Source organism: Lissotriton vulgaris, chromosome 1_1 (assembly GCF_964263255.1).
Source record: "Lissotriton vulgaris chromosome 1_1, aLisVul1.2, whole genome shotgun sequence".
Taxonomy (NCBI): domain Eukaryota; kingdom Metazoa; phylum Chordata; class Amphibia; order Caudata; family Salamandridae; genus Lissotriton; species Lissotriton vulgaris.
The window spans coordinates 690802554-690828848 of NC_141685.1; the positions used below are offsets into that span (position 1 = coordinate 690802554).

Sequence of the window (26295 nt, forward strand, 5' to 3'; positions counted from 1 at the left end):
CAGTCCTTTCAGAAAAGAAGTCCAGTTGAGTCCTTTAACCCCTTCGCTGCGGCGGCTATTCCGCCGCAGCGCTAAGGGGGTGGGGCGGCCGCGCGGCGGCTCCATAGTAGTGACGGAACCGCTCCGTCGCGGCTCGCGGGTGAGCTGTGCTTGTGACGGAACGGTTCCGTCACGAACCCGCCCGGCCATTAAAGCGTCAGCGCAGGCGTGGAATTCACGCCGCGCAGGCGCAGCGAGCGGGCCGTGACAGAACCGTTCCGTCACAAGTACAGCTCACCCGTTGTGGTATTGGGTTCCCCAGGCCTACATGCTCCGCAGAAATACCCACTTACACCATAAGAACTGTTGACACGGAAACTGAAAAGTACAAAAGACAAGTTTATTAAGACCCCATGGGGTGGTGGTACATTCCTACAGCACCCTTCGGCAATGCAAGAAGTATCACACTGAACATTGGTGTGAGTCCTCCTTTTATACATTAAACAGGTAATAAAAAGATAGGCGGTACATGGTTTACAGGGTTTATGTACATATATGGTCAATTTTGGAACACAGCCAACTCATGGGAGGGGTTACAACGCCACTGGTCAGTTTGGCGGAACATTCCTAAGAGGTGACTGGCAGTTGGAACTGCGCATGCACAGGCTTGACCGTTACTAAAAATAGCCTGTTGCTGGGCAAACTCGAGTGGTCAGTGGCACGGACAAAGGACTAAAGGGCATGCTGACCACGAGGCCGCTCATTTCCTAAAATGGCCGCCGTAACATACAAAATGGCGTTTTCGAGTAAAGCCAAGTTAAGGGAAATAACGTGTAGCAAAGCTAAGCGCTAACCCGGCCATTGTCAAATTACGACAGACGACCCTTTTAGCGTTTAGCTGAAGCTACCTCATAGTGGACGTAGTCGGGATACTCATCTTCAATATTACTCAACATTAACCAGAACCACCCCAATAAAGTCCACGTGCCATTGTCCGGGTGTATTTCGGCAGCAATCTTGTAAAGCTATGAGATTGCATCATAAACAGATGGCGAATTATCTGGCACGTAAACGCAGCAACTACTTCCGATGATTCTACATGCCCCCCCTCGATCAGCTAGAACCACATCAAGAACCATGCGATTCTGAAGCGTAACAATTCTAGAAATTTGCAGTTCTTCCGTGATATTCCCTAGAGCAATAGCAGTGTCATTAGTTACAGCCTCAACTACACGAGTCAGTCGTCGTATTTTCCGGCTGTTCAAAGCAGCCCCCACAAAAGAAAACAGTCCCAAATTGAAATCTACGTACTGTTGTAAGGCAGTATCAGTCTGGTCAATATCGTCCAAGACCACAGCACGTTTAACTCGATTTAACACAAAGTCGTGATAGAGCACGTAGTCATGATGATACATTGGTGGTGCAATGAATACAGGGGGCAATGCAAAAGATACATAACATGTGCCTAACCATCCTAAAGGGAGCTGATGATAACCTTTATTACCGCAGATAAAGTATGTATTTCGAGAGGCCACAAATGATATGCCATTCGGACTGTCAAATGTAAGTGTGGTGTTACATTCACTTTTTCCAACCGGGATTGTACCTTTATTACGTATGCAGAGATCAGCCTTAGTATTTATAACATTAATGACGTGTGAGCTAGACATATTAATGTTCCTTTGATTACTGTAAATGCGGGGTGCAGATGCATTATCGGGGCGGTACTCTTCCCATTCAAATCGAGTACCCTCAGCTCGTGGATAACCATCCTTGTCGTGATAACATATCTTATTCAAACGGAAAAGCACCCCCCCTTTTGTTGGCCATTGTAGAGTGATTAGAAGAGTATACCAGGCATTACAGGATCCGTTATGAGAAAACGGGAGTGGGATGAGCGGGGTGCCCCCTTTCTTCTGATGACCAGGCAACATCCCACATACCCAACAATTAGATGTGTTCGTCATATTATGAGTATGGTGCAGAATCTGAATGAAGCTATTGTTCAGGTAAGTCTGTCGGTGCCGTTCTTCATGGTAGGGCAAGGTGAAGTGAAAATGTTCAGATGGAGCCGGGGTAGTCGGCAGCAAATGTTCTCGTACAGGCACCACAAGTTCTAGTACCCAGGCTATCACTGCTATCACCACGATTGTCAGTACGAACAAGATGGCACCAAGTATTCTTTTGTCTAGCGATGCAGAAGACGCCATAGTTCAAAGAGTTCACAATGTCTCAAATGTATATATCTAAAAAAGAAAAATACGGTGCTGAGCTCTGAGGTAGCCGTTGTTTTCTTCTCCGGGGTCAAGACGGGTGTCGCTACTCTTGGCAGAACTGATTACCCCCCCCTTGAGATTCCCGGTTTCCGTTTCACAAACACCAGAGCGGTAACCAACCAGTCTCGAAAAACAAAAATCTTCTTCCTATCGTGGCCGCAGATTGTAACGCTGTCGTCCAGAAACAGTGTGATCCGGGAAGGCTCCCTCAACTTCGGCCGATGTCACAGCTGGGCTCTTTTCTTTATCCAGAATCTCCTTGTAGTCGGTCAGCACAGTAGGATTCACCAGGTCCGGAGAGACACGGCGGCAGTGAGTTGAATGCACCCACCGCTTTCTGTTGGTCACTCGCACAGCCGTTCGAGTTGCCAAAAGGACTTGCTCGGGGCCACGCCACCTCGGTTCCAAGCTGTTCGCCCTCTCAAACGATTTAATCATTACATAGTCACCAGGATGGAGACTATGGGCCTCTCCAATGGAGTTGTCAGGGAGCGCTTCTCGAACCTGTTGATGAATAGAAAGCAAATCATTAGTTAATCGTGGCAAATAGTCGTTCATCATTATACAAGGCACATCATGTAACAATCGCGGCTTAGGCACTCCCCATATATTCATAGGCCTTCCGAACACCACTTCATATGGTGTGAGGCCAGTTCGAGAATGGGGCACCGATCTGATAGAGAGCAATGCTAGCGGCAAGGCATCCGGCCACTTCAATGACGTGGACGCCACAATCTTAGCCAGTTTCAATTTCAACGTAGCATTATACCGCTCAACGAGACCTGCTGACTGAGGATGGAACACAGCGTGGAATTTTTGCTGAATCCCCAATCCCTTCAGTACGTACTCCACAATTTTCCCGACAAAATGAGGACCATTATCGCTCCACAAAAATTTGCAAACGCCGTAACGAGGGAAGTACTCCTTGAGCAAAACCTTAGCTGTTGTCAAAGCTGTATTATCTTTCGTGGGGAAGGCCTCAACCCATTTACTAAAAGCACACACCACCACTAAGACATACTTAAGGTTATTGCAACGCTCAAGCTGGATATAATCCATTTGCAGTACTTCGAACGGCGCAGAAGGTGGAACGAACCCTCCTTTCGGAGTATGCGTCCCTTTTGCAGGATTGTGCTGTAAACATATCAAGCAGGTCTGCACTACTCTCTTGGCAGTGTTGGCAATCTCAGGATGCTCCCAAACCCGTGTTAACAATCAAGTGATTGCAAGAGCTCCAACATGTGCCAACCCATGTGTCATGTAGACCATCGCTTGCAAGTAAGCTGCAGGCAATTTCCATCGTGCCATGTCCTTACTCCTCCAACAACCCTCATCATCCAGCACCCCCTCTGCTGCCCAGGTTGCGAGTTCTGCTTCCGAGGCTGATTTTTGGATATCTAGTATTTCTGCTCGAGCATCATGCCATCGCTCGGCCTGTGACTTCGCTAAGTACATGGGGGAGTCATTTCGTGACATTGTTGTTTGTCTTGCTATACTGTCTGCAAAAGCATTGCCTTGTCCCACTTTGTCAGTGACCTTTTTATGTGCACTGCATTTAATTATCGCCACTTTCTTCGGACAGAGCAATGCATTCAGGAGATCACGCACTAATTCTCCCTGCATAATGTGTACTCCATGAGAAGTCAAAAACCCACGTTCTCTCCAGAGTAAGCCAAAGTCATGCGCTACTCCGAAGGCGTACCGGCTGTCTGTGTAGATGTTCACACATAGGCCAGCACTCAGTTCGCAGGCTCTCGTTAAGGCAATCAGCTCTGCTGCCTGAGCCGATTTCTGTGGTATTCGTGCTGTTTCTACCACTGTCTTAAGTGTTGTGATCGCATATGCTGCGGAAGTCGTGCCATCTGGCAGCCTCAAACACGATCCATCAACCCACAGTTACCCATCCCCATCTGGAAGTGGTATATCCTGTAAGTCGACACAACCCTTTGTCTGTTCCTCGGTCAGGAAAACACAATCATGATGTTTTTCTTCCTGGCCCTCCTCAACCGGATAGGGCAATAAAGTGGCAGGGTTCAGAGTGGCACATCTTTTCAGTGTAATGTGTGGCGCCAGGAGTGTGAGCTCATATCCTGTAAGTTGTGCGCTCGTAAGATACTGAGTCTTTGTTTGATTTAAAAGGGCATCTACTGCATGCGGAACTAGCACCAACAATTTGTGTGACAGAACTATTCCCTCACTCTGTCCTATAGCTACCGCTGTTGCTGCAACTGCTCGAAAACACCCAGGTAACCCTCGTGCTACAGGGTCAAGAACAGCTGAGAAGTATGCACATGGCCTCTGCTTGTCCCCGTGTGCCTGCACTAACACTGATAACGCGCACCCATCTTTCTTGTGCACGTACAATGTAAAAATCTTTGTGTAATCTGGTGTACCTAACACGGGTGCAGAGCAAAGGGCCTGTCTCAATTGTTCAAAAGCATTCTGGCATTCATCTGTCCATTCAAGGGGCATTGGTGTTGTTTTGGACAGTAATGCTAACAAAAGTTTTATAATGTGCGAGAACCCCATGATCCACTGTCTACAAAAGGACGTTAATCCTATGAAGGCGCGTACATCTCTCTGAGTGCGGGGAACTGGCGTATCTAAAATCGCTTGAATTCGATCTGATGTTAATGCCCGCCCCTCCTTAGACAAAAGATGACCGAGGTAGGTCACCTTGGGTCTACAGTATTGTAGCTTTTTCTTAGAAACTTTATGGTTGTTCTGAGCTAAAAAGGACAGCAAGGCAAGTGTACTTTCCTCACATTGTGCATAAGTGTCTGCAGCCAACAGAAGGTCATCAACATACTGTATAAGGGCTACTCCGGATTGCAGTTCAAAAGAATCAAGCTGTCGTTTTAGAGCCTGGCTATAAATGCTAGGACTCTCTGTGTAACCTTGGGGAACACGACAAAATCTATACGATTTAATATTTAATGTAAAGCCAAATAAATATCTGCTGTCAGGATGGATGGGAATAGAAAAGAACGCATTTTTGAGGTCAACGACAGAAAAAGTCGTCGCCGTTGGAGGGACCAATGTAAGCAATGTCGTGATATCAGACACCACTGGGTATTGGGGAATGACAATTTTGTTAATTTCTCTCAAATCAATAATAAATCGATAGACTTTGTCGTCTGTATCTTTCTTAAGGATCGGAAGAATAGGGCTGTTACAAACATTGTAAGGAACTTCCTCCACTACTCCTGCAATAATCAAATCCTGAACAATGTGCGTCAGAGCAACTTCACCTTCCTTAGAGATCTTATATTGCGGGACACGTGGCAAGGAGACTCCCTCCTTGACAGTAATTTGAATGGGTGGAATAAGCATCTGTCCCACATCCGTATCCGAGGTCGCCCATAACGTGTGAGGGAGAGAGGCTAATGCTTCAATGTCTTTTATTGTAAAAAATCTGTGTGAGTCTGGGTAATTGTCATTCAAAATAACCCGCACTCCTTCGGGAGCGCAGCGTATCGTTGCTCGAAAATATTTAAGCAAATCAATACCCATTATGTTATCAGGAGTGTGAGGTGACAACAAAAACGGGGAAAAACTGAAAAATTTAGCAATACAAAGTGCAAGAGGCTGTGATAATGGGCTAGGAGAGGGTGTGCCATCGAACCCTATACATGTTATCGTATCGCCAGACAGGGGAGCCCTTGGAACCAAGTTTTTAAACAAAGCACTACGAGTAGCTCCGGTGTCAACTAAAAACTGATCAGTAGAACCCAAAATGTCCGCTGATACATATGGACCTCTTTGATCTACTGGCACTTCAACCGATTCCACACCCCATCCTACGCAATCCTATGCATGCACATAATCCTGGTGTTCCACATCCTCACCCTCCGATATCTGATACTGATTCCATCTATCAAAAACGTTTCGCTCATCCTGACCACGGCCCCTCGCTTCAAACCTACCACGATCACTTCCACTACCTCTCGCTCCTGAATAACTATTCCTCGACCTTCCACCTCCTCGACCACGCTGACTACGTTGCTCACGGAGCACCGGACAATCTTCAGCCCAATGCCCAAACTCTTTACAATATGCACATTCGTCCTCAGCAATATCGGTATGACCGTACCACGCATTGCTCATTCCTCGCCTGCCTCTATCATTCCCTCTAGACTGAGTACCACAAACCTGTGCTAACATCACCTTCGTTTTCAACTCTTTCGCTTTCTTATCCACACTTTCTTTAGCCTCTAATTCCTGCCGCTCATAATACTGAGCCATAGTTAACAAAGACGCAGGCGTCGCCGTGGTCCAGGAACTTTCGCTCGTTTTCAATCGCTTCGCAATCTCCGGTAGGAGATTAGCCACATACTTATCGACAAACAGATGCCTACCCGTATCGTCTGTTAATGATTGCCCACTGTAATCATGAAATGCTTCTTCGAAGCGTGTAAAGAAATCAGATACCGATTCATCTGGCTTCTGTTTACATGAAGCCAACATAGTCCAATCGATCTTTTTAGGAGGCACCAGGGTTTTTAATTTAGTCAGAATAGCCATCGGGAGATCTAAAATCAAAGCACACGGTTTGCATGCAGGTTCCCTTTCTAAGTCAGCCTGTTCTAAGTCCTTCCAAGTTGCCCCAAATGTCGTTTGATCATTAGTTTTACGAATCAACCTCCACATATCAGGGGGGAGTATTAATCCAAAGAAAAGGTCTACATCAACAAGAGTCATAACACAAGAGGAAATGGCCCCCTCCACCCCTTCATAGAATGCGGCTGGATTTTTACGAAGATCGGGCAAGGAGTTCTTTAATGCCATAACATCTGCTCTATTCCAAGGCGTTTACACCCAATTATATATAAAGTACCCCTTCGCATCCTTCGACGTTTTATCGTCATCTGTACCATCTCCCTTTGGGGGAACATACAAAGGTGCGGCTTCACGCATAGGCATAACATGCACTTTAGAATTCTTATCTGAGCCCTTTGGACTGCTCCGTCTACCCCGGCCCGGACTCTTTAGCTTTTTCCCTTTCTTCCCGCAGTCTGGTCGCCTCATCCCGTAGCTGGAGCAGTTGTTTGAAAAGGTCATCAACATCTGAAAGAGCAAATAAACCTTTATCCAAATTCTCACAATAGACCGACACAGCTTTGGGTTCTAAAGTCTCCGAATATTTACGAAATCGAGTAACAACTTCATGTGCCAAAGTATTTATAAAACACAGTAATTCTCGTTCTGACCACATTTTCCTTTCAGCTAAAACCGTTGCTACAGTTATGTGGTCCAGATTTAATTTCCTAGCAAGGCTACGCAAGTCTGCGGCTCTTTCCGCAGTTAACCTGACACTCGAGTTGTCCTTTCCATCCGACTTATCCCGACCTTCATCACCGGAATCCTCGGACGGAGCCGTAGGGTGGACATACGGAGGCGGGGAGCGATCTCGTAATGAAAAATCATCAATTTCATTATTAAGGACAGGATAAAGCGGACGACGAATAGGAAATTGACCGGTCGTTTGCAAATTACGTTCCCGTGCCTCCCTCTCTTTCTTCTCCTGCGCCTCCTTTTCCTCAAGCTGTAAAGCCTTATCTCGAGCAGCCTTGCGCTGCTCTTTGTCCGCCAAGGCAACCTCACGCTTCATACGCTCACGCACCGCTTTCTCCCACATTCGCACACAATCAAACATATCTTGTCTAGACCTGCGCTGAAACAAACATTGCTCCACAAACTGAACCTTTCGCAAATCAAACGACCCATGTAGTGGCCATTGCAACTCGGGATCGGTTCTGGTATACTTATGCCATAATTTACTGTACAGTAAAGGGGGAAGGCCAAATTTGACATACATCTCACGGTTGGGAGTTCCCTCTGGAGGAGCCGGCTGAGATTCTGTTAACCTAATTGTGGTACCATTTCCAAGACAGCACATCCCTCGGAGTGTGCTTAAAACAGGCATGTTCAAAAAGTATCACGAAAGCGTGATACCATATAAATGGCACTTACAGTACTTCACACGAATGTGCCGCTCAGAGTACAAAACAAAATTAGAGAAACATCTCTACATGCCTGCCTATGTGAAGTGCACTACACATATGATTCAAAGTTCACAAAGTCAAAATGTTAGCTAACTCAAATCATGGACACAATCATAGAACTTCAGTAAGCGTCCGTAGACTACCTTACCGATCACAAATCTTACCCAAATCTCAAATGTCCAGATTCCAACTGCCAAGGTCTTTGATCGAATCAGCCAAACAGGCACTGTACCGCAACACAGCCGAACAGGATCTCAGTCGGAGACCGGCGCCACCTGGAAGGTCAGATCAGAAGGAAAGGAAGAAAACACCGTGGGTGCCAAGACTCGGGTCACTCAGTGGCAGCGTACGCGTCCATGGCGAGTTTCCAATCCTTCGTTACGACCTCTCCTTCGGGCATCCGAGTCACCGATGAGTCCCTTCGTGGTCGCCAATTTGTGGTATTGGGTTCCCCAGGCCTACATGCTCCTCAGAAATACCCACTTACACCATAAGAACTGTTGGCACGGAAACTGAAAAGTACAAAAGACAAGTTTATTAAGACCCCATGGGGTGGTGGTACATTCCTACAGCACCCTTCGGCAATGCAAGAAGTATCACACCGAACATCGGTGTGAGTCCTCCTTTTATACATTAAACAGGTAATAAAAAGATAGGCGGTACATGGTTTACAGGGTTTATGTACATATATGGTCATTTTTGGAACACAGCCAACTCATGGGAGGGGTTACAACGCCACTGGTCAGTTTGGCGGAACATTCCTAAGAGGTGACTGGCAGTTGGAACTGCGCATGCACAGGCTTGACCGTTACTAAAAATAGCCTGTTGCTCGGCAAACTTGAGTGGTCAGCGGCACGGACAAAGGACTAAAGGGCATGCTGACCACGAGGCCGCTCATTTCCTAAAATGGCCGCCGTAACATACAAAATGGCGTTTTCGAGTAAAGCCAAGTTAAGGGAAATAACGTGTAGCAAAGCTAAGCGCTAACCCGGCCATTGTCAAATTACGACACCGTGGCTTGTGACGGAGCGGTTCCATCACAAGCATGCAACGGGTTAAGCAACACAGTAGTCCTTCTGACTGAGGTTCAGGTAAAGGTCCAGAAGTGTCTGAGGGTCAGTATCAAGTACTTATACCCAAAAGTGCATTTGATGTAGGGGTGACTTCAAAGCAGCTTACTGAAGTGCACAATGATCCCTTTCAATCAAGTCCTTTCTGGCAGGCTAACACAGGGGTATAAATCAGTGCTTTGTGTGTGAGCAGGACACTAGCTACTGAAGTGTTAGCATCAGCCCCTCCCATCCCTTCACACCCAGGAAGACCCATCGGAATGCAGATGAGTCTCACCTTCCTGTGTTTGTGGCTGTCTTGAGGAAATGCACAAACTGTAGCTCTCTACCAACCCATACGTGTATTGGAAACAGACTGTCAGGCACACAGAGCAGTAAATACAGAGAAATGTCCACTTTCTAAAAGTGGCATTTCTAAAACATTAATGTTAAATGCAACTTCACCAGTAAGGAGGATTTATCATTACCATTCCAAAGATATGAAATATGAAAAAGCTAATCCTCTCTGATCAGGAGTAACAGCTCAAAAGTTTATTAAGGAACTCCCAATGCTGGCCTATGAGAGGGTAGGCTTCACAGTAGTGGGAAATGAAATAGGCAGTTTGTTAATACGAGGACATGCAAACCCTACCTTTTCCTTACATGGCACCCTGCCCTTACGGTTACTGTGGGCCTACCTTGGGGGTGACTTACATGTAATTAAAGGATAGTTCAATGCCTTGCAAGTCGTTTTAAATACCAAGTCAAAGTGGCAGTAAACTGCACAAACAGACACTGCAGTGGCAGGCCTGAGACAGGTTTGAAAGGCTACTTCTGGTGGTAGCACAATCAATGCTGCAGTTCACTAGTAGCATTTGAAGTAAAGGCCCTCGGTATTTGGTATACCACATTACAAGGGACTCACGGGTACAGCAAATATGCTAATCAAGTATACACCAATGCCATCCTGTTTAGAGGAGAAGCACATGCAAAATGATTTTCAGTGCTAAAGTGCTCAGACTACTAAGGCCAACAAAAAATATCAGCAAAAATGAGAGGCAAAAGGAAAAAAGTTGGGAGAAAGACCACCCTAAGCATGACAGGTCTAACCCATAGATACATGTTAGATGCGTAACACAAGGCACCACCCTTCTGTAAGGTGACCCATTCAGCTGAAGGTCACTGCATATCAGTAAGATGGGAAGTCTCGGGCCATGTACCAAATTCTGCAGGCAGACCCCATCATTTTGATTTACGCCACTCATACAGCTATATAGAGCGACAATATATGTTGGTTATCAACGCCAGGTGGTTTTCACCAAAACCCATACTTGGGGTAATTTGTATAATGTTTCTACGATTTTAAGTCAAGTCAAAAGATGTTTATTTAGCCCGCGGACCTTTAAACAATACAACAATTTATATCCATTGCATTTTAAAATACATTATAATTTTTTTTTTAACTTATGATTCTTTTTTCAGGCTTCTGGAGCGGATGCGTTGGAGTTAAATCTATCCTGCCCACATGGCATGGGGGAGAGAGGAATGGGCCTGGCTTGCGGGCAGGTATGAATTTTACCACTTTGTTTTTTGTTTTTATACTGCGTGAGTACATCTGCGAGACCCAGGGCTGACAAGGGAAGAAACGGATTGTGTCTTGAGTTGATTTTTGTATTTTTGCTTCGTCTTCATTTGAATACGTAATGCTTCAAAGGAGGAAAGGAGAAAAGCTGATATTGGGCATTTAGTTTTATTGTGGGGAAAATCGGCATTATGCGCTTAACGTGAAACCTTATCATAACTGTGCTGAATGGGCTGAGGCGGAATTAGCTGAATTCTAATGCAATGTTCTTTATTCATTCTCGCTGTTGACACGGGATCCCTGAAGGAAAAGACTGTATAAAATGCTTACTTTTATTGTAATTCTGTGCTAAATGGGGCACAACATAAATTGCATTTTAAATTTTTAGCTCGGGCTTATGATTTCCTAAGTGTGCTTTGGGAGCCACAAAAGAGTTTGATCCTACTCTTTTATTTATATTTAATCAAGTACCAAAATAGCAGCGCTCAGCAGCGCCGCATTGATAGTCATGAGGGCTACACAAGCGCATGTTATCTATTTTATTACTATTCTTCTTTTTTTTTTTTTAGGGAAGGGATATATTTACAGAGCTAAATCAACCCCCAGCGTTTGGGATTTTTCTAAAGCTGTGTATTTCTTTGGAACCTAGTCACTTTGAAAATTCATTTTGAAAAGTATTGATTTATTGATCAATACCCTGCAGATGGTTAACTCTGAACCTGGTGACAGTGGATTACAAAGATAATTCAATGGGTAGCATTACTTTATTGCACTGTAAATCTCATTTCATCTTTCAGTCAGAGTGAGTGAGTGAGAAGCAACCATAGCACACATAAATGGCTGATGCTTCCTGGCATTCAGTAAAATGTACACACAAAAGAAACAAGATGAGAAGTACAATGATATAAGAGCAAACGTTAGAGAACACTCTCAAAATTGCAAAATAAGAATTAGCAAAGCCAAGAGGTCTCCAGACATATTGGCTGTGCTAGTGCTTATTTGTATTGGTACTCCATAGCTGCTGGTGCATCACAACGTAGTCATGCGCATATGTCTTGAGACATACACACACATAAGCGCATATGTCAGCCATCTTGGAATAATTTCAGTTTTACGGAAGAACATTCCAAGATGTCCGGAGTGATGTTGCATACATGTGTTCCTCACAACACATGAGAAAACATGTGATGCAGGCATTTTGTACCGTTTTTTTATTTCAGTGTTCGATTTACACTTCAGAAGGTTAAAGTAAAAATGAAATATAACATGTACAAGAGCCCTCAAACAAAAGCGAGTGATCCAGTAGCTCTAATCAACTGCCAGGCTCTAGTAAAATAAATACATTAAAACAGATACCAGGAGGGGGAGGAGCTTGGGATCACTGGTGAGCAACAGATGAGCAGAGCCTCTCACAGGAGAAAGTTCACAGGATCACTAAAAACATGGAGTGAGTGGCGCCTTAATACTCTTCAAAAGCCAGGCCCTGAGGGGGGATATACATTTTAAGAAACAAGAATGAGGAGAGGCAACACTTTTTTAGGATACTTATATCTACTAAATGAAGTGGGCTGATGCGAATAATGATGAACAACCCTGTTAGCAATGCATAAAGCCAGGTGAACCACAGTAGCTAAGGGCTGATAGTGGTTGTTCAAACTGCCTTGCTGTATATGTATTGGTGCACGTGTTTGTGCATTGTGTGTGTTGTGGGGCTTTTGACGGCAATAGCTCTCAAGAGTAACTTTAGTGTCTCTGATTTTTCGGTTTGGCCTCTTTCATTGTACAGATATGTTCATTGTTTTGCTGCTGCTCCTCTCTGGGCCTTCAGGACATTTTTTCTCATCATGTCTGACTCTCTGTTGGAAAAGGGTTATGATCATTTATTCCCTCTTGATTTTTCAATTATTGGCTACCAGTTTGAACTTTTACTGTGAGTGAGTCTCACCGACTCTCACTTACTGTAAATTCTGTGGGAATGGACTCAGATTGCTAACCACCAGTGTCGCTCTTTTTAGATAAAGATGCCGCTGCACAGCTAGGGAAAAAAGCTGTATTGTCACACCAATGAACTCAGGGATCTTATTTTGCTGGTCTAACATTGAGTGCATGTTGCATCGTGAAGGTCAAATGGACATTGTATAGCACCTTTAAAGTCTAATCCCCCCTCATTGCGCAGATGGGGTTCCATTCCTGTGGTAATATCTTTCCTGCCCTGGTTGTACATCCTGATTTGCAGTTAACTCTAAGCTCTTATATTTTATGCTGACTCTCTAACCTTCTAAGACAAACCGCAGTCCCACCCAGAAGGGTTGGCCTCTGTAACCAAGCAGACTTGGAACCCATAGTTTGACTGCTGCTCATATTTAGCTCTGCCTGCTATGGCATATTCAAGTAGCCAGGAGGACATTGCTGGGAATTTTGCCCATAGGCTTTCACACTTTTGCGACATAGCTTTGCCACCTAGTCAAGGTTCACCACAGAGCCAAAAATGACTAGTGCCATTTTTCTGCTGGGATTTGGGTTCTTCCTTCTGGTTACTCACACAGCTTTAGGCTCTCAGTGAAAGCTCCTGAAGACCAATCTCACTTGAGCAAAATCTACATCAGGGTCCAGCTCAGACTCATTCAAATAGTAAGCTGTTGGGACCCGTTCTTGGACTGTTTAGGTCCTGAAGCAACAGTATACCAGCCAACTAACACTTGGAGAGAACTTCCATTCCCAGCTTACACGTAGAGGCCAGGTCACACTTCAGTCTGACCTTCGGGAAGATGGCTAGAGACTCCCTGAACCATAGACCAGAAGAATGCTACCCAAGAAACTATCATCTACAAGGGCAGATGATCTGTGTAATCCTTTGCATGGTGGGCGATATTTTGTTTTGTTACATTGTTCCTTGTTTGGTACCTTTCCACCTTTCTTTTGCCCATTCCCGGTACCTACTATCATTCTCTTGCCATGATGTAATCACAGGTCCACCAGCTAATAAGTGTGGGTGCTGAAAGACATATGTGCATGCCTGATTTTGGGTTTGGGGTAGTGTAGATGTACATTGCTCATTTGGCTTACTTGCTAGCCAGATACAGAAAGATTGAAGAGGGTTTGAGTAGTACTAATGCATGCCCTTATTCCGGTGTGCTCACAAACCGATTATCCATATTGGTCAGTCAGTCATTTGCCCACCATCACTACCAAGACCTGCCTCCACTAATTGTAAACCTATTGGCCCAGAGCATTCCCTCCCTACAGCCCCCCCCACCCCCCAAACGTCAGAGTTGTTTCCAAGGGACCATATACTCTTGGTATTCGGTTAGAGATACGCCTGAATGCAGCACACTGAGATACTTGGTTCTGCTGTTTTAGGAACCTAATGTTTCTGGTGTTCCCAAAGTGTATTGTTCATGAACAGTGCTTAGAGAGTTACCATGATTTTGCGGTACTGTGGTCTTGCATGGTCGTTTTGTTTTTGAATGATGCAGCATTTGCTATAACTTAGTGGTCATTCCATATTGTGTGTAAAGAGTGCACTGTAGTACATTTATATTTCGAGAAATTATGTTGCTTTATTTGATTTGAATATTATGCATTATTTAACCACTTTTTTATTGCACATTATCTGAAGTGTTATTGAAGTGTTGCTCTTTTACATTAAGTAATAGCTCTGCCAGTGCCTTTCTATTAGTATTTTATAAATGTATATCTCAGCACAACCATCCGACAAACTCTTTGGAGTCAAGAATTGACTGCTCTTCAGGAGGCCTAGAGACAAGCTTTCGTCAACTGAGTACCGATTCTGCAGGCTAGTGGGGAATATCTCAAATATTACTCTTGATACTGATAGGTTGTCCCCGCAACAACAAGGATGGGAGAGAAAGTCAAGCACTTTACAGAGAAATAGAAAAAGGGAATCATTACATTGCTACCTTCATCACGAGAATTTCTGCTTAGGGCACTATCTACAGTGAAAATATATGGACCTATGACATATAATGATAAAAACTATGTAAACCTGGAAACATGCCTAGACGAACATGACTCTACTCATTTTTTTTAGGAATAACCCTTTGCTTCCAAGGGAGTCATAAGGCTAAAAAGCATAGGCTACTGCTACCCTATATTCCTATAGCGCCTTATTCCATAACTGGTAGGGAAGTGTGAGTATGACTTCAGGCAAGACATTTCGTTTGGTGTGTTTGGCCTTTTTCACATGAAGTAGTCCGGCCTTGTGTAACACTACGAATATTCTATGTACCACCATATAGTTTCTACGTAAACCATTTCTTGTTGAAATGCTGGGTAATTGAGAATAAGCTAAGGAAGGAATGGCCAGAACAACATTAAACTTTATGTAAATTGAATGGGACAAAAATCATGTTTATGAAGCTTTAAATGTGTGGCATTTGCAATTTTCACATCAGTCCTACATTTCCGCTTTGATCTCAAACATTGTTTGAATGCAATTACGTGAAAATATTCTTATTTTCAAGCTTTTAAAATCTTGCAGTTGTTAAGAGTTCCTCAAGGCTTTTCATTCAAACAGTGGTCCCCCAGCACCTTATTCTTTGTAAAAGAGTCAAATACCATAAGCTTTAAAGCAGATCTTTAAGCCTCTGTTTCATTATAGATTAAACGATGCTCTGCAGGATCAGAACACAATGTTCACGTTTTGGCATTTGGGTTTTGATAGAAATCAATCCTTTCTAACATTTTAGGGACTGTTTGCTAAGAAATCCTTATTTAATATCTACTCTCCGTCCTATAGTCTGTGGCAGAATTCTTATTCCTATAAGCTTGTTTAAACACCACATTTTATTGTTGTTTTTATGAAGACAGCATTTTTGTTTTGACTACAAAAACCACTGTCTCATATTTTATTACATTTTTCTTTTCTACTTCGATTAATGCAGACAATGCTATATGATTAATTGGTTCGGTGAAGTTTATGTTCTCAAAATGATTTTTTTTATTTCGTTTGGCAAAAAGCATGAAGGCGAGGTCCTGACTTCCATCTTCGATCACATTTTTACTTAGAAAATATAGAAATATTCCAAATCTGGAAATGCATTGCCATTTAAAATGTACGTCGGTGGTTTTGCCTGCATAAGTGCAATATGGAATTGCCATTTTGTTTGATCCCGACCAGTAACTGTCACATACTTTGTTGCTAAGCTTTTTCACGTATTTATTTATTTAGTTATTTAATTATACATGTATTTATACATTCATTTATGTATGTATGCTCTTTTTTGTATGCTGTTCAATGCGCTACTCCTGACATCCAATCTACCTTTTATTGAGGAGCTCACATGGAGAGACCGAAAGACACTGGCAGTGAGCAATATTGGAGGGAGAACAGCTAGTTTGTGTCAGGTCTATTACTACATGTTTTTAGCTCTTTTGATACTTCCAGGGGGCAGTATTTGATGAGCAAGTGGAAGAGAGCTTCATGTATAGCATCCCTGTGAGTTATACCTCACCAGGTGGAGATATTGAGTGCATATTATCAAGGGGGTTCATCTCCGCTTTTTGGCTTTAAAAGCCAAGAAAGCGGAGATAAAATTATCTCCCTATTACCTAGCTGTCGCTAACACCAGTTAGCGACAGCTAGTAGGAGATAGCGACCATCTTGGGCCCCACTTTGCATGTCAGTGATATTTATCACTAATGACATGAAAAGTGGGCGTGCCAAGATGTTAGCGACTGGAAACAGTCGCTAACATCGCTATCTCCGTTTACCAACTTTTGGAGATATTCGCGCTAAGCGCGAATATCTCCATAAGCTAACACCTGCCCTGAGCAGTTCTTAGCCATGTTATCCAATGGAAGGTGGATAACATTTATTTATTTATTTATAATTACATTTATTGAGCGCGCAGCTACCCGGAGGTTTCCCGGCGCTAGGGCAAACTGAACGGTGAGAGGGAGGGGGGAGCATAAGATCATAATATTAGTTGTTAAAGAGCCAAGTTTTTATTCCCTTACGGAATTTCAGAAAGCACAATTCAGTGCGCAGAGATTGAGGAAGAGAATTCCATAAGGATGGGGCCAGCAGGGAAAATGAGCGTCCTCCCATCTTGGCTCTATTGGTGCGCGGAATCTTAAATTTATTCTGCGTCGAGGACCTGAGTGTACGGGGGGGGATATATTGCTGCACCAGAGCAGAGAGATAGCGAGGGGCTCTACCAGTCATGATTTTGTGCATGTAGCAGAGTGCTTGAAGCACATGGCTAAGAGCATTAGCTCGCTAATGCATGAATATCGCTGACTTTTCAGCGATATTCATGCATTGCGGACGATTTTTATCACATTTGCGATAAACCTCAAGGTTTATCTGCAATAAAAATCGCCGCAGCTCTGCGATAATTTTTTCGCGCTAACCAAGCAATAGCGATAATTATCACTATTGCTTGGTAATATGCCCCACAGTTTGTCACAGAAGGCCAGAGAGAGGTTTCATGTCAACTGGCTGAACTGTACCACTATGGTGCAATAAACTGGTGCATGCCTATGCAAAGGTTTGTGCAAAAGACGGAGTCATTTACACTTTAGCAAGCAGAAGAACCAGCAGAGTGAATTCCGTGCATCAGTAATGTGGTTGAAGTGTGTCAAGTCAAATATGAAATGGGAACTTTTAGCATGTGTTTTGGCTCTTTTCAATTTAGTTTATGGCTTCAAATCCACGGAGATGCCTTGCAGTTTTTTGAGGGCAAGACGACTAATGGATGGACTTCTTATAATGATTCATTGGAAGAAGGGGTTATTTCAATGCTTCTTCATGGCTTGTCAAGGAAAACTGCATCAATTTAATCACAAGACACCAATGGTATGCTTTTGATAAGGCACCAACTATGTATGTAACCTTTACATCAAAATTACCCTCGCATCGATAAAACTTTCCTTGAAGCTGGGTATAGCCATGACCTGGCATTGCCTTCACCTTGCTCTAATTATTGACTAGAGTAAGAAGGGTACATTTTCGAGGATAAGATAATGTCCGACTTGATGTAAAGTAAATGTTTCCCTATGTGAAAGTAACGTTTACGTTGTCGATGTTGCTGTCAACCTTCATATGAGTAACAAAGTTTGAGTCACTGTGTGACTCAAACTTTTATGCACACATAACACAATGTAGATATTGTAGAGGATCAGTCGTAGGTGCATTCTGCATGGTACTTCATTGATAGTTGGTGGTAGTCGATTATGCATGAAGGGGAATATTGTCTTTGAGCTTCAAGTGACTTCTAAAGAGGTGTCCTAAGACTGAATTAAAACACGTGGGGGGAAAGTGAAAAAATGAGCTCTGCTACCAGTAACTAGTGATAGGTCAATAGCTTGTCATCTGTCTCTGGTGAATAAACGAGTGCTGTTTCCTTTGACAAGCCTTGAAGAAGTAATGAAAAAACACGCTCCTGGAATAAACAGTTATGAGAAATGCATTGGCAGCAGAAGTTCTGAAAATATTACTCCAGAATGAAAACCACACTACATGAAGTACCATTGTGCTTCCTATACTTGCTACCCCGTGGATTTTAAAGTTTTGCTGTGTTAGTGGTAGCACTATCTATTAGTGCAATAGAGTAGCTGTAAAGTACATAGTTGTTCACAGCAGCACTTCATTACATGTTGCACATTTGGCTATTCTCCTCCCTGTGCCACTGAAAGGAAGTGCAGAGGCGGTGAGTGCTTGAGCACAACTTTATTCAACCCCGTCTGGCAGCAAATGCCGCCCTCGCGAATCCCCGCTCCCCTGCACCATTCCGAGTTCCACGCAGGGAACTCTCAACCAACATTGCATTCACTTCACACTGACAAAATCAAGTTGATTGTAACATGTGTATGCTATGGATAATGAACAAAAATGCATTTTTTCAAAGTGCCTTGTAGCCAAGCCATGCCATGCCTTAGGGCATGTGTGCGCTTTACATGTGCACACTTACCTTTTTTTGTTGGGTGCTTCCTGGGGGCCTTAGGTCCATGGGCACCCTTGGATTTGCATTTGCTATTTGCAATTACCAGTTTGGTAATCGCAATTAGCAAATACAATACCACTCATTCATATGGGCCTGTAGGCGCAATTAGTGAATGCAATACCAGTCATTCCTATGGGCCTACAGGCCCATAGGAATGAATAGAGTCACATTACCTAATAGCGATTCTCAAATCGCAGATTATTTTGCGATTCCTACATGCATAGCATTTTGTTATTCCCAAATAGTGTATCTGTAAAATTCGCTATTTGGGAATAGCAAAATGCAGGCTTGATGGATGTGCCCCTAGGAGAACTACACAGGTGAAAGAATGTGACTGCAGCAGATGTCCAAGAAAAAATAATGAAAGGCAAAGAAATGGCCAGAAAGATACAGACAAGAAAATTGTGAATTAAAACACTTCATAATCACTAAACTTTGCCGTACGTGTCCTAGCCCTGACAGCTGCTCTGAAGGGAAATACCCTCCCCCTGTCAGATGCATTCAACACAATGCTGCCCCTTGTCGGAGTAGGCCTTGAAGGATTTGACATGCCTCTGTCAGATACTCTCTCTGCAGCACACCCATCAGCCTGAGTAGACTCAACATTGCCCTGAGAAGAATCATAATGCACATCCATCTTCCTTCCAACATATTCCGCCTTATATTTGGATACAATAGAAATAAAGCATTTGTTCCATGTCTTCCCATTTTCCGGTATTACTACATGCTCCTTCACCTTCTTAATCTGAATGGGTGAAGAAACGTGACCAACCCTTGCCGACAAAACTCAGTCTTTTAACTCTCACACAGTCTCGCACCTGAACTGTCAGGACCTGATGATGTTCATTCATGGATCCATACTTCTCCTAAACAGCAGCTCTCACATCAGCCACCTTTTGCCAACCTTGCAGCATCAATGGTTTTACTTTCCATCCAATCATTTTTGAGTTTGGACCCGCAAATCCTCCCCCTTAACAAAGTAATAAGAGATATTCCTATACTTATATGAGGGGTATTTATCATGGCCCACAACATATGATTTATTGCCTCCTTCCACTGTAACCCATTAATGAGTGCAAGCTGAAATTGCTCCTTGATGCCACAGTTTACTCCTTCTATAAACCAATGCTGCAAGGATGATAGAGGGAAGTTGGAGTATGCTTTATGCCAGAATTATCAAGAACATTCTCAATTTTTCTAGATGTTAACTGGGTTCCTTTGTCAGAAAATACCTCCTTGAAGAACCTGATGGTGCCATCTAAGTTCATACTGTCCATGAATTTCACCTTGGGCCTTTTTTACATATTCTATCATGACCAACGCATACTTGGGTCTACTACCCAAACACCAAAGAGTCCAGCAACATCAAACGCCGCTTTACTCCATGGTGTGTTCTAACCACAATGGGGGTGACAGGAGATGGACAAGTCACTTGTAACTTGTCACTGCAGACACACAAACAACAATTCCTAACATAATGTTTGACCGCCCTGTCCACACCAGGCCACCAGAAGCCTTCCCTTATCCCTCTTTTCATGGCCTGGTTTCCAAGATGCCCTTCATGAGCTCAAACTAGAACTCTCCCGAAGGCACTCTGAGACAACCACTTGTCCAATCCTGTGCATGCAGAATGTTCCCCACAGTGGAAAATGTAGTCTCTATTCTGCTGAATGGAACCAATGCTTTAGGGGTATTTCTGACTGCAAGCCAACTATTCACCACATATTTTATCACATCCTGAAGGATTCCATCGTTTAACAAAGCATTTAACACTCTTGATCAGACAATGCTCCTTTTGTGGTGTCACCATTCGAACTCACCACACACACAATTTCTAAATCATCAGTATCTTCTTGGTCCTCATTGTTGCCTTCCAACTGCAACCTCGAGAGACAATCAGCAACATAGTTTTTCATACCAGGCACGTACTCAAACCTATACTGATAATCTTGTAGTGTATATTGCCATTTGGAGATGGGCAGGATTCCTCTTCCCCCGCCCTTGGTGGTGAACAGGTCTAACAGAGGTTTGTGGTCAGTTCTCATGATAAATTCTTTTCCCCATGCGAAATTTTTAAAAATACTGAACATCCCACCTCATTGCAAGTGATTCTTTCTCTATCACGGAGTAAGATGATTCTGCGCCACGCAATGTCCGGGAAGTGAATGCAATAGTCTCTTCCTTCCCATCAGCCTTTTACTTGCATAAGTAATGCCCCTAAGCCCACATTAGTCATTAATATCAAACATTTTAAGGGGACCAGCACTTACAATACATTTTTTTATACATTCAAAGTCCTTATCACAATAGTCATCCCACATGTACTTCATATTTTTCTTTAAGAGATTGCATAAACTACTTGTTTTGTCAGAGAACTTTTTGATGAATTTGGAGTAATACTCCACCAGTCCAAGAAATGAACATAGCTAGTCTTTATTGTTGGGTTTTGATGCACATTGAATGGCATCGAGAATTTTTAATTTGAGCTCAATTCTCTTCCTGTATACATGATGACCCAAGTAATCAACAACTACTTGAGCAAATTTATATATCTCCTTTTTTAGGGTCAACTCACTTCCCTTGATGACGTTGAGAACTGTCCTCACTGCTGTCCTGTTCTGCCATAGATTCTCCAAAAATTAAAATGTCATCCTGGAAGAACATGACACCATTGATGTTATTGAACAGATTATTCATCAACCGCTGGAATACAGCTCACGCCAATGCTAACCAGAACAGGATTTGATTATACTGAAATGCCCCTTTAGGCCCAACAAATGATGTCAGGTGCCTAGCGTCTCAATGTAACTCAATCTGGTGGTACACTGAAGATACATCCAGAGAGGTAAAGTTGAAGGCATTGCCCAAAGTAGATAACATTTCATTTATTTTGGGCAATGGTTGATGATCTACCCAGATATTAGAATTGAGATCCGTGAGATCCACACAAGGCCTCTGGCCCTGATTTTGTCTCAGCCACCCCCGAAGGCTATTGTGTCGCTAGACAAGATAGAACTTCTGGGCGAGGTGGTGGCTTGGCCATCATCCATAAAGATGCTTATAGGATAAAATTTGAGCTTATTCCAACCCCAAACTGCGAAGCTATCGCGTTTGTTATTAATCTCACCCAGAAGCAAGCTTTTAGAGGGACATTGGTCTATAGGCCACCGGGTCCCCGAACAAAATTCTTAGCTGCTCTCGCAGATATCACTGAAGCGGTCATAGGATCCTTGGATTATACTATCCTTGGAGATTTTAACTTTCCGCTGGAACATATGGAAATTAAGGACACTGCCCAACTTATTACAGACATGCAAGCAATAGGAATGCAACAGTTGGTAAGGGGTCCCACGCATGAAGCGGGGCATACACTGGATGGTCTGTTTACAAATAATCCAGACATTGACCTGATAGCAGTACTACCATTGGTATGGTCTGATCACCAAGCCATCATCTTTAGAATTCGAGCAATACAATCCAATCCCCCCCCGACCAAAGCTCGGTTATCACTGGGAACACGAGCCTGGAAAAATGCCGATATTCCACATCTCTCAAATCTCCTTAGGACTTCGGTCCCGGATAGTTCCTGTGATCCTGAAAGTTTGTCCACTAACTTTCAGGGATGGCTATTAAAGGCAGCCAATCAGGTGGCACCTGAGAAATCTTATTGCCCAAATAGAGTTACACCATCGGCCCAGTGGTTCACAGAGGAGTTGCGTCTCCAGCGTCAGTATTGTAGAAGTCTAGAAAGACGCTGGAGAAAGCACTATAGTCCCTCTGCTAAGCAAATTTATAAAGATGCTCTGGCGATCTATAAGAAAGCTATCATTACTCAAAAAAATACATTCTTTACTGGTAAAATTGAACAGGCCCAGAACTCAGCGAGGATGCTATTCCAGGTGGTGAACTCTCTCTCTACTCCTCCCACTGGCCCGGCAACTGAGCATTCTCAGGAATTCTGTAACTCGCTGGCCAATTTTTTCACCACTAAGGTAATGGACATTTATTCCATTTTCCCACAGCTACCGGCGGAAATTAGGACTGATCCATCCTCCCATTTGGCTGTGACCCATCCTTCTTTTTCTGGTTTCAAGCTAGTGACAGAACATCAGGTCAGCATATTAGCTGCCAAGATCAAATCGGGTTCTCCGCTTGATCCATGCCCTCCTGACATAATGAATCAACTCTATAATACCATCGCTCAGCCGCTTACCACCATTTGTAATGCCATCTTTGAAACAGGCGTCTACCCAGAGATCTGGAAGAAGGCCATCGTCAAACCTTTGCTCAAAAAGCCTTCCTTAGACCCCATGGTTACGGCCAATTACAGACCCATTGCTTGCCTTCCCTTTCCCGCTAAAATCGTAGAGGCCATCATGACCCAGCAGCTCTCAGAGTTCATTGAACAACACGAACTCCTGGATGATACGCAGTTCGGTTTCCGGAGGGGACACGGAACCGAAACTGCGCTGATAAAGGCCTCCGATGAAATTAGAAACATCCTGGATTCGGGAGGAGCAGCAGTGCTCATTCTGTTGGATCTCTCGGCGGCCTTTGACACGGTCGACCATGCTATCTTGGTCGACCGTGTCACAGCCCTGGGGATTAATAATTTGGCCAAAGATCTTATAGCCTCTTTTTTGGCTAACCGCAAACAGGCAGTCAAACTGGGCAATTATTATTCACCGACTTCTAAACTGCCATGCGGGGTCCCCCAAGGATCGTCGTTAAGCCCTGCGCTTTTTAACATTTATGTTGCAGACTTGGCAAGGGTCATAAAATCTCATGGGATGCGCCTAACTACTTACGCCGACGACACGCAACTTGTGTTGGCGGTCCATAAGAACGGCCCAGTGGTAGCAGCTAATTTCCAGGAGGGGATACTGGAGGTACAAGCATGGATGCACAGTAACTGTCTAAAATTGAATGCGGAGAAAACGGAGGTTATGACCTTTGGCAACATCTCTCCAGAATGGTCCCCGATTTGGTGGCCTATTCAGATGGGTCTTCCTCCGGTCCCAGTCGCAAAGGTCAGGAATCTTGGAGTGATCTTTGATAAACATCTGTCCTTCAAACACCATGTAAATAGGGTTGTCTCAGCTGCCTTTTTTACGTTGAAAAAGATAAAAAAGCTGCTACCGTACTTACCATCATCAGCTGGAAAAACCCTAATCACCACCTTGGTGTTTTCCAAGCTTGATTACGGAAATGCCCTCTTTCTCAACACTCATAAATATATCTTGAACAAGCTTCAATCTGTTCAAAATATGGCAGCCAGAATCCTTCTCAACATTCCAAGGCGCCAGTCCATCTCGGCAGCTATACGCCATCTTCATTGGCTAAGAGTGGAGAGCAGGATCAAATTTAAGGCCTTATGTATTGCCTATAAGGCCATTCATCATACTGGCCCGAAGTTTTTAAGAGAGGCATTTCAGCTATACACCCCTATAAGGAACCTAAGATCAGCAGCTAGCTGTTTACTATCTGTGCCCCGAACAAGAACCGCCACCTGGGGAGACAGACGATTCTTGGTTGCAACTCCCAGACTGTGGAACTCTCTCCCTTCACATATCAAAACTTCCCCCACTCTTATTTGTTTTCGTAGGGCTTTGAAGACTTGGCTCTTTAACCAATAAGTTTGTGTGCTGATTACTGTTTCCTAAAGCATCATACTGCGCCTAGACACCCTCGGGTATTAGCTGCGCATTAAAAATTCCATAAATAAATAAATAAATAAATAAATAAACGTCTCATCAAGTTGTCTGCCTTACGTACCAGGAAAATGTGTGCCAGCCATTCTGCACTTTCAATGTGTTCTACTATACCAGCGGAACACAATTAATCTAGTTCAATTTTTAACTCACTAAGTAGGCATTGTGGTAGCTCGCACACCTTGTGAGCTACAGCCTTTGCGTTGTGTTTTACGATTGTATGGTGTTGAAAACCCTAGAGTTCCCCCAACTGTTCACAAAAAACCTCAGGGTAATAACTGGCCCATTTTTCAATTCCAATTTAATTAACTGGATTGGAATAATCAGAATGTTTCTAATGGGTGGTTATTGAACATATTGTCCACATATTGATTAGACAGTACCATGTCAGACATGATTGAGGTCTAAAATATTCCCTTACTCACCTTGTCCATCCCAACCCAACAAATTAGCACCATCCTTGATGATGTATACCGGTCCCACAGCATGTTTACCAGCAAATTGTAAATTAGCATATCAATTTCCACCAACTTCCACCCTCTTGCCCACATAAGCAAAAATTTGAATGCCAGAGTCATGCACAACAGTATTATCAAGTTCACCAAAATCTTTTTCGTTCAACTAGGTGAAAGGAGAACCTTAATTTCCCAAGAATCATGTGTCCCTTTTGTTCACGGAGATCGTGCAAGAGGAATCTTCCTTTTGTGTAAACCTGCAGTGGACGGTATTTCTACCATTGTACTCTCCCCTTGGTCTGTTGAGGACTGCATTAGGACAGTGTTATTTTCCTAGTCTGAATAGCAGAAATCTTCCTCAATTTTCTTGACTGATTGTGCCGGAACAGATTGTTGACCAATATTAGCTCGTCACACGTCTGCAAAGTGACCTCTTTTCCCACACTTGAAACATGTTTGGGTTAGTGCTGAGAAAAATCTGGCATTGCCCAGATGGGACCTGCTCCCTCAACAGAAACATTGTGTTTTAACTCTTTTCTGCCCTCTCATTCTTAAGTTTCGGTGATTGTCCTTCGCCACGCCGGGAAAAACCTGTGCTGGTCACTTTGCAAACTTGTTTGACATTGGATCTGGCGTTAAGATATTTCACTTCTGCGGGTTTGGTACACACTTTCATTTCCTTCATGCATACTTGTGAATGTTCAATACTCCTTGCTAACTTTAAAGCCAATTCCAAATCAGTTGATAAGAGTTTATTTTGAACTTTCCTATTATTAGTTCTTTCAACCAATTGGTCCCTGATAATTTCATCCCTGAATTCTCAAAAGTTGCATGTAGTGGCCAACGTTCTGAGACTTACAACAAAATCGTCAATAGATTTGCCTGGAAGTTGTGAACTTTGAAGAAATATGTGGCATTCAAGAACAGTGTTTCTCTTTGGATTTAAACACTTGTCAAAGGTACTAATAATAGAGGCATACTCATCAAATACAGTTGAAGTCTTCTCCGCCCAACGTGAACACACTTACAATTTCCAATGGTAAGCTTTTCAAAATGTTCTGACCTCCGGTACCCAAATTGTAAACTAAAACTGCTTTTTCTTTCTTTGAGGTGAAAGTATCACCATTAATTACTTCCAAATAAGCCTCAAAACTATCCTTCCATTGTTGCCACATCAATGGGGGAGTACCTGGAACTTGCAGAAAAGGTGCTGGTGCCACAATTCTCTCCATGAGAGTTTGAAAGAGAAATTATTAGGAAGACCACAACAA

At 43.4% G+C, this 26295-nt stretch overlaps 1 protein-coding gene across 1 annotated transcript in view; it reads left to right on the forward strand.

Annotated features, from left to right (window-relative positions):
- DPYD (dihydropyrimidine dehydrogenase) overlaps positions 1-26295 on the forward strand; it is a 3292815-nt gene that overhangs the window by 2411260 nt on the left and 855260 nt on the right. Inside the window, exon 16 of the mRNA XM_086954704.1 lies at positions 10792-10875. Within this exon, the coding sequence (XP_086810830.1) occupies positions 10792-10875 (84 nt within the window). The remainder of the gene's footprint in view (positions 1-10791; positions 10876-26295) is intronic.